We start from the raw sequence: 9885 nt of genomic DNA on the forward strand, positions 1-9885 counted from the left end.
TCTTTCTTTCTTTCTTTCTTTCTTTCTTTCTTTCTTTCTTTCTTTCTTTCTTTCTTTCTTTCATTTATTTCCTTCCTTCCTTCCTTCTTTCCTTCCTTCCTTCCTTCCTTCCTTCTTCTCTAGCTGAGGTTTCATTCTACTGTGCAATCTGGTCTGAGCCTCAGGGCTCAAGTGGCCTTCTTGCCTCAGCCTCTTAAGTAGCCAGAACTACAGGTGAACTGTGACTGACTAGCATTGCTCATTCCCAATCCTATCTCAGACCTGTGCATTGTTAATTATATTTAAGTCAAATTTAAAGTGACTCAGTTTGTAACTTAGCATTATCTTGTCATCATATTATAAAATATCATGCCTAGCATATTATTTATTTTATCCCAATATTTAGTAAACAAACACATTCAAATTTAAAACAATGAAAAAGATCAAACTAAAAGGAACTTTAAAAATCAACTCACATACCGCCTATGAAATTGGTGCTCTAGGTTGGGGCATAAGACTAATGATGAATGTAAGGTGCTGAGAAATGTTCAGATAAGTAAGGAAGGAGGGCATTTGCTTCTTCATTTTATTGTATCCTTTTTAGCAGCATTCTTTTATGTGGAGACTAGAACACAGAAGGCTACAGTTTTTACAATGTCATTTGTGCTTGTTCCCAGAGATAGAATATAAAAGCCCAAATTGGAATAAGAATTTTAGAGGTCGTTTTGGCAACAGCCTGGGTTTTTAAACACCTGCAGAACTCACTGAATATGGAGAAGTTGAGCTGGTGCCTACCTAGAGCCACTGCACAACCATAAATGTAGGGGGACCTATGATCTTCTCAAAGATGCCTGTAACAGAGTTAGAACTGGACTTCCCGCTCACTAGAAGATCACAGGGCTATGAGTAAGTTATGGGGCAGAAATGAAGCAGTATAGACTAAGACACAAAATACTAAAGTAACATATTACAAATTACACCAGTGGCCAAGGCAAACAACATTAGTTTAACTCCCATACCCTTTAGGGAAGTAACTATTGTCACCGTTTTATTGAAAAGGACACTGAGGTTCAGAAAAAATAATTACCTAATATTTTCCTTCACAGTAAATGACAGGCCCAGCATTTTAGCATGACCTTTGTGTATGACACAGAAGGACCTGTGTCTAAATGCTATGCTGGTCACTGCCTGGTAGCAGGAGAGCATACTGTGTGCAGATACATACAAGTAGAGCAGTACCTGCCCTTCTAAATATTTTAGTGTGCTGTGGAACAGAGAGGAAGACAGAGCTCTTTGAATGCTAAGTGGCAGATATGAAGCAAAGGTACCAGCTTTATGTTCTGTAGCATGTGTCCAAGGGCATTGCCTTTGAAAGGGGTGATGTGAGAGCCGGAGCCAGCAGAGACTTACAGCTGGGTGGCAGTAGGACATCTTGACCTTTGTCTGGGTCACTGCCAGGACAGATTGAAGACAATGACAGATGCTTCAGTTCGAGGACCACTTTGACCTTCAAGTTTCTTCCCATTGGCAAGCTTCCAGATGGTGGAAGCTGAAATACCATGGTGTGACCTCTAGGGAAACTTCCAAAATAGACTTCTCAATACTGATGTGAAGTTAAGACAGACACCCTTACCTACCTGAGAGCTACACTTAGTAATAATGACATATCAGCATGACCCAAGTCACACACACTCAGTAATCACAGTGTCTTAAGTTATAATCTGCTCATCTGGAGTAATTGGCTCAAATGCCACTGTAACATGTTCAAGTTGGAAACCACAGTGACTTTTATTAATTTTAAAGTTTGAACATCAGCCTTAGATGTAGAATGCTTTCCTCTGAAGTCTTGTTAAGTCCAGCCAGTGAATGAGAAAAATGAAAGCAAGTTATCGTGGGAGCATGAGTACAGATTCCTTGAATTCAAATAAGTAAAGGTGAAGATGGCTTTTACACTTGGATAACAGAAACTTGGTGCTTTTCTCTTTAAATGAATAGCAAAAGAAAGCCACAGCACGGTAACTTATAAACACGTTGTTACTGGTAACAGGACTTTTTAGTATGGTTTCACATTGAAATTTTTGATGTAAAGCCAGCTATTGTAGCTCATGCCTCTCATTCTAGTACTTAGGAGGCTCAGGTTGAATGAATGTTGGGAGTTCTAAGCCAGCCTGGGCCACACTATGAGTTCTAAACCAGTCTGGGTTACAGTGAGACATTGCCTCAGAAAACACACGCAAATGAATTATGATCATGGAATGTCTGATGTTGAAGATTCCCTGGTGATCAGTAGGGTCCCACGTCTGTCCATTGTTCAGCAACACAGGGAAGGCTGTCTACTGAGCTCACCTGCTAATGAAGGAAGTCCCAAATGTCAACTCCATTCAAACCACAGCTGGCATATGTGTGAATCACCTAACAAGATCTTAGTCACAAAAGACACAGATGATGATGCAAAGGATACAGAGTCTGAGCATTGTCATGGTGATGGAGAGTCTACTCAGGCCCACATGCATTGTCCTTACAATGGATAATAGAATTGAGAAAGGTCAGTGGTACATGCCTGTGATTGCACTACTCCAGAGACAGGAGGATTGCTCCAGATCAAGAATTAAGGGTCAACCTGGGCAACATAGTGAAACCTCTCTCAGAATTTTTTTTTAAAAGAAGGCAATATGAACAAAAAGAAAGAAAAGAGAAAAACCTGGAACTTTATTTTAAAACCTCATAGCAAGATATGAAGACATATGAAGATATGTCACTGTGTGTCTGTCTGTCTGTCTGTCTGTCTGTCTGTCTGTCTGTCTCTACCTACCTACCTACATACCTATTTTTGTAATTGCTATGATGTAAAATTTTCCCCAAATTCTCATGTAGACATTTATCCTCTTGTGGTGGCAATAAGAAGTGGCCTTTAGAAATTGCTATGTGATGTCTATCACTTTATCATTTTTTTCCCATGGTGACAGAGCAGGGGATACTGACACAAGGGTCTACTTTAGAAATAGAGAAGAGGCTCCTACCAGACACCATTGAGTGCCTTGATGCTGAAGTTTCAGACTTCACACTGTGAGAATATATGTTTCTGTTCTTTATAAATTTGTCAGCCACTGACATTTAATTAGAGCAGCATAAGCTGAATATGACATTGTCTATGTATTATCTAAGAACCCATCATTCATCCACCCACTCATCCTTCATTCATCTATTCACCCACTCATCCTTCATTCATCCATCCACCCACCACCCATCCATCCATCCATCCATCCATCCATCCATCCTTCAATCCATCCACCCATCCATCCATCCACTTATCCATCCACCCATCCATCTACCCACCCACCCATCAATATATCTACTCATTCACCTAACCATCATCTGTTTGTCTATATCTTTCTCCATCCCTTATTGGTAAGCTTCATCCTCCTATTTTTCACAAAATATTTGATTCTTTTCTGTGTTCTGTAACACCCCTGCAACTGCAGTACTTCATGGATAGCTTTATATTTTTTGTGTAGATTTATGTATATTTGGACACAATTTAAAAAACTGTACTGAAAGACTACTTTCTCCCTAAAAAGGCTAAAGCTCTTTCTCAAGCAAGATACTAAAAAACCAATGTTAGATGATTTTGTAAAAGCTGTATCTAAGGCATAGGAAGCTATTATTTAATATATGTCTACTAAGGGGAGATAGTAGAGATCAGTAGTGATTGGACTTTAAAGCTTTGTGTATCTTGTACTGAGACTATACATAGCAGGTATCTTGTACTGAGACTATACATAGTAGGTATCTTATACTGAGACTATGCATACATGCAGCACATACTAAAAGTCAGGTATGCCTAACTCCAGGTGCACAGGTACTATTGACTCACCAATGTAAAAGCAAACCAGTTATTTTCTTATTGTGATAGAAACTTTTCTTATGTACAGGACCTGCATAGACTTGAAAGTTCAGACAGCCTCTTTTCTCTGAGACACAATAACTGCCATGGAGTTTAGACTTCAGTTCACAGCAGAAAGGAAAACAGGTCTGTCAACAGCTGTGTTAATTCTCATTCAGCAATGGCTAGGACAATGTGCTCCCCTAATGCCTCAGTTTAGTTTTTGATTGAGTTTACAAGATTTAGCTAGGGTTACAACTAGGAAGGACATGATAACTCTCAGGTCCCCTCTTTCTCCATTTATATATATACAAGGAGATGCAAGCAGATGTATTGAGAAAGACATCCTGCAAACTACAAATGCAGCCCTACCCTCTAGTTAACCAAAGAGAATCCCTTCTTAAAAAGTGTGTGTTAGTTAGCAAATGCTCGGATGTCAAGGACTCAATTTTATATTTTTAAATGAGAAAAGTAACAACACATTTCCAAGCCACACTGACTGTATATGAGCTGGGCATGACTAGTTTTAAAATGGTATAGCTAGTTGAAAAAAAAAAGGATAATTGAAAAATTTGACATTCAGCAATATCTTGTACATATTTAAACTTTCTTACACACAGGAAAAAAAAAAAAAACCCTGAACAACTGTAGGTGTACTTGCTCATGTCTGGGAATCTCAGCACTCCGGGGACAGAGGCAGGAGGACAGCTTCGAATTTGAAGTTATCCTGGTCTATATAGCGAAGCCTAGGACAACCAGGGTTGTATAGTGAGATTCTATCTCAAAAGACCAAAGCAAAATGAAACAAAACGATAGCATTGGCCATAGTAACGTGGTAATAGTTTTTGTGATAAATGTTCATGAAAGCCTCATGTCAGAAAGGCTTGGTCTTCATCCTGTGGTATCATATGGAAAGGAACCTTTAGGAGTCCTAAAGGCCTAGGGAAAGGCAGTTACATTGCTGAATTCATGCCCTTGAAAAGGAGATTGGCACCTTGGTTCCTCCTTGTTTTTTCTGATAAGCTTTGTAGCCGGCTTAAACTGAACAACCTCCTCTACCATGAGCTTCTTCCCACGCAGAACTACTTACCATAGGCCCAGCCAACAAGGGCAAGTGACAATAGAGTCAACTACAAAAGCGATTTGTCAAAGGAAAACATTTCCTTAGTAAGTTAGTTGTCTTGGATATTTTGTTTCAGTCATGTAAGCCAGATTATACAAGGACAACGTATAGATCCATCACAAGTGAGTGATGGATATTTTTATTTTCCTGTTTCAACATGTCTAATGCCATTTGGGCTCACTTATTTGTGTCGACCTGTCCTAGGTTTAGAAACTATTATCATGTCATGATGTAGGAACAGTGACAAAAAAGCATTCCCACTACGTTTAAACAGCAGATACCTGAGGTCCACTGCCACGAGGTTAAAACATGAAGACTTACTGAGTATATCGGCTGCTCATCTTCCTGCAGTGTGAACATTCTTACTGGTTTACATGTGTGCTAATCTTTTCTACAGATTAGCAGTTTGCATAGGAAATGCTGAATAAATGATTTTTACAACATATCCAAAAATGTTTGGAATTGAGAGTCCAGCTAGAGAAGATCACAGGAAGAGATTCCAGGATGAAGCTCAATGTGGCCGATATTGGGACGCACTGCAGAATGTGTGCAGGGTGAGGGGTGTTTGCTGTAGGATTGTCCTGAAGGCAGAAACCATGTGCTTCAAAGGTTTCCAGACCGGATTGCAATGAGGATTGCATAACACAAGGAGGATTTCCACTGCACTGGGGGAGAGAGAGATAGGAACCGAGTACTTGATTCCCTGGAAGTGGCTCTTTTCTTCTTTCTCTTCAGATCAAATTATTGACATGTGTCAAAGGACTGATTTCCTAACTAAATATCGGTTAATGGATAGTAGATTCTTTCTTATAAACTAATATACAAAACACTACTTTACACATCCGGTAGCACTGTTTAATTAGTTCCCTCAGAAGCTTTAATCAGGCTGGATTTTTGTTGTTTGTTTGTTTGTCAAAGGAGAACTAAGAAACATATTAAGTGGAATGTACTGATGAGAGAAATGACACATCATTTTCATGTGAAATTCAAGGAATTGTCACAGAATGTCCATGGTAAAGTAGCATCAACCTTGGCCTTACCCTTTAACTTCAAGGCTTCTAATACCTTTGAATCTGCAGTCACGTCGCTCACCAGCTTGACTTCAATATTTTGCGACGTCAGCTGGAGCAGTTTCTCAAAGAGTCGTTGACCCTGGGAAAAATATTCAGAGACAAAGGAAGAGAGAAACCTAAATGTTTGCCATTTTGAGTTGGTATAAATAAACTTTTTAAACTTTATGTATTCAGTTTGTAAAAGGCAAGTGCTTCAATGACAGATGTGTGAAATTCCCCAGGTTTCATGACTAGAATAGAAACACAAACGTAGAAGGCACTCTGTGTTTTCCAGCCCTGTGCAATCCAGCAATGTGCAATAATAATTTTGATAACACAATGCAAATTTACTTCCCTTTTGCTTTTAAAGAGACAGTTAAAAATATTCAGTCACTGCGTTTGAAAAAACCAAGTGTTCTTCTCATTTACAAATCGTGCTTTTTAATCTCACTGATCTCTAGCTCCTTTCTTTATAAATGCAAACTATACTTAACATCGAAAGGTTTCTATAGTGTCAACAGAAATCCCTGAAACTACTGTGGGCATGGACAATTTACTTTGTTTTGTTTCAAACCAACCTGTTTCATTGAACAGAAAAATAGTTCTGTACAAAAATAAATAAAAATGTTAAATGTAGGCTTTGCTTACAAGTATGTAATCTTGATAAGATTTATTTTGGGTAGGCTGATGATGGACTCAGGTATGATTTTATCTCCAGGAATGAGACTGCAATATTATAGTATTTGTTTTCTCTCTGTGTTTAGATGGACACTTCTTATCTTAAAAAGGAACTGGTCTATTGTTCCTGAATTTCCATGTTTGCTTGTATGGACCTCAAACACAAATACCTTCAGAAGAGCCAGCCAGATAAAAAGGCTTAGGTCTTAATGGGCCCCAAGTGCACCATTAAGCTTATCTTGATAAAAATCTGTGGTTGGTAATGATTATTTATAAAGGATTTGGTGACTGGGAGGAGTTGATGAAGCAAATGAAGATGCAAATGAGTATTCAGATGAGCATGCAAATGAACATGCAAATGAGGATACAAATGAGGATCCAAGCAGTGATTCCTGAAAAACCTCCTGGTGGAGCAGAGAGATCAAATATTAAAAGTCTAATACTCCAAGGAGCTGGTGTGACAGCTGACAGCAGAAAAAGGTGTCTGGCACAGTCACCCAGCAGTGTGCTCTAGCCTGGAGCTGGCCAGCAGCCAAAGTTCCATATCCCTTGGGTACTGAAGGACAACGCAGTCTGTTAGTAGAGGTTAAGGTTGGCCATGTGGCACTTACCCCAGACCCTGAAAGTTCTCAGTACTCCAGAGCCTGGGGCAACTTCACCCCTAACAAATAGTGTATGTATAGGGGCGTAATTAATAGATGCAAACACCTTTAATAAAGGCCTAAATAGAAAGTGGAAGATGAAGCTTCCCATGCCTTCTTGTGTTTCCTACAGAATGCCTGTGGTCATCAGGGATGTTGGAAGCACTGTGCTCTTTAACAGAGCTTCTCTCAGTTATTCTGCATTTGGTAGGTGAACACAGAGCATACACATCCAGGAGGGAGACCTTGTAAGAGTTTAAGGGTAGTTTGTATATAACTTCTTATGCTTGCTCGTAGACCTTCTGTGTTACCAAAGTTCATGGCTCGTAGTGTAAAGCAAAAATGCAGCCATTTTATTTCAATGTTATTAAAAGTGTTTGCTTATATTGTTTTTGGAAGTTAATACACAGATGCAGGGTTTTGTGCCTGTTTAAAGGCTTTTCTTTGGCAGAGTGAATGTAAAATACAGTAAAATGATAATATTGTCATCTCTTTTATGGATTACAGCATCTTGCATCTTATTAAAAAGGCTCAGTCCACGATGTGAGGTGTGCAGTGTGGTAACAGATACATGGTTGTATTTTATGGCATAACAGAACCCATCAAATCTTTCTCCCCATCAGAGTTTTGCTAATCGGCTTAACTCTGATTTGTGGATTAATGGTAGAATCATGCCCTTAGCAAATGCTTTTTGTTTTTAAATTAAGAGATTCCCAAATGTCTTTTCCCTCTTATCTTGATGGGATGGATTTTTATATATAAGAAATATTTATTTAACTATTCTACAAAATTATCGAGTGCCTGCGAAGGCCTTTAAGCATCCCTCCATCCTTGTTGAGTGGCATAAATCAGCTGTGCAGTATTCTAAGGATTCTCCCAGGAAGCTGCAGCTACACAGGCCTGTTGGGATGAGTGACGTCATTAATGGTATCAGATTCTCATCCCTTGACTTAGTGAAGAGGAAGTATCCTCCTTCTTGCCACGGACTGACACGGAGGTTTCCAGATAGAACACTGACTTGCTTACCCTTGTTCTTACTGTATTTTACAAGTGGAAAAAATATTTTCAAAAATAATATTAATAAGAATAAAGAGAAAAAAATATGCACTAAGTTAACATGGCATAACGACAGTCGTTGGTGACAGCCAGTTAAGCACCAGTGGCCCTGCAGTCTGTGGTCTTACATGTCCTTCTTGTTTCTCAACCATTTCACATACACTACTGAGGTAAGTTTATAACTTGAAATGTGAACTTTTTGGTTTTTTTTTTGTTTTGTCTTGTTTTTGGCTTTGCTTTTTTTTTTTAGGATTAAGAACAAACTAATATAAATATTTTTAAAAGTTTTAGAGTTTGGGTTTTAGACATGCTACTAGTTTAGTTTTTAGCTTCATGTTTGAAAAGCTTTTTAGATCTCGCTGCATTTACACACAGTACACTCTTAAGATGTATGTGGTAAATAAAGCTTTCTTTAAAGCAGTTTCAAAAAAAAAGAAAAAAGAAACTGGAAGATGCTGACCTCTAGCCAGGTTTGCTGGTTTGCTGTCTTGGTATGTGTATAATTTATTTTATCTTTTTGTATTGATTTGTGTATGTCTGTGTGAGCCAATGTGTTCCATGTATGCAGGGCTTGGTGGAGCCCAGACACAAATATCAGATGCTCTGGGGCTGGACCTACAAGTGGTTGTAAGCTATTGAAGATGTGTGCTGGGAACTGAACCTACCTCCTCTGGAACAGCACCAAGTGGTCTTAATCATTGAGCTCACTCTCCATTCCCCTTGGGGTGTGAATTTTAAGTGATAGAATAGTTGAGAAGAGGTTTCAAACACAATATGAGGGTGAACCCACATTGCAAGGCCTATGGCTTTTTCTGCTCCACATCAGCAAGTCTTTCTTTTCAACTTTGGCCACATACTGTGCCTGCCACATACTGATGAAAGTTAGGTTCTTTCTGCATGGGGCAGATTGTTATCCCACCCCCTCACCCTGGTCAACATATATTCACACAAGTTGGTTGCATTTTCCCTTCACAAAAAAAAATCTATTTCGTGCTTTGGCAATATCCCATAGATAGTAGACCAGTATTTTTTGTAAGTTCTTTTACTTTTAAAATTTTAGTTAACAAAACATATTTAGCACAAATAAAATATAGGCTGTCATCTGTACTGTCTTCATTCATGGCCCTATATTTTCAGCTTACTCCCCTTGCATTCTTTTGTGTAATTTAAAATAAGTACCAGAACTCTTATACATGAATGAAAATAGAAACTCTGAAACCTACAGACACAGGCAGGCTGCCATTAAATGAAGCTGCTTTTCCCCTTTAGAATGTGGCAGTTACTAATGCTAGGGAATCTGAACAGTTCAGCAGTAACACTCACTGTGATAAACTTGGGCTGTGGAACTTCTATTAAGTCATCTGTTTTGGACATGTTATGTTCCTGTCCCAATACTTTTGTTTTAACATTTAAAAAGTGTCAACATTCTCTCTCTCTCTCTCTCTCTCTCTCTCTCTCTCTCTCTCTCTCTCT

The 9885-nt window shown here is 38.8% G+C and overlaps 1 protein-coding gene across 1 annotated transcript in view; it reads right to left on the reverse strand.

Moving 5' to 3' along the window:
• Pld5 (phospholipase D family member 5) overlaps nt 1-9885 on the reverse strand; it is a 318831-nt gene that overhangs the window by 105763 nt on the left and 203183 nt on the right. The window contains exon 4 of the mRNA XM_028755260.1: nt 6026-6137. Coding sequence (XP_028611093.1) covers nt 6026-6137 — 112 coding nt within the window. The remainder of the gene's footprint in view (nt 1-6025; nt 6138-9885) is intronic.

Source organism: Grammomys surdaster, unplaced genomic scaffold (assembly GCF_004785775.1).
Source record: "Grammomys surdaster isolate TR1022 unplaced genomic scaffold, NIH_TR_1.0 126051, whole genome shotgun sequence".
Taxonomy (NCBI): domain Eukaryota; kingdom Metazoa; phylum Chordata; class Mammalia; order Rodentia; family Muridae; genus Grammomys; species Grammomys surdaster.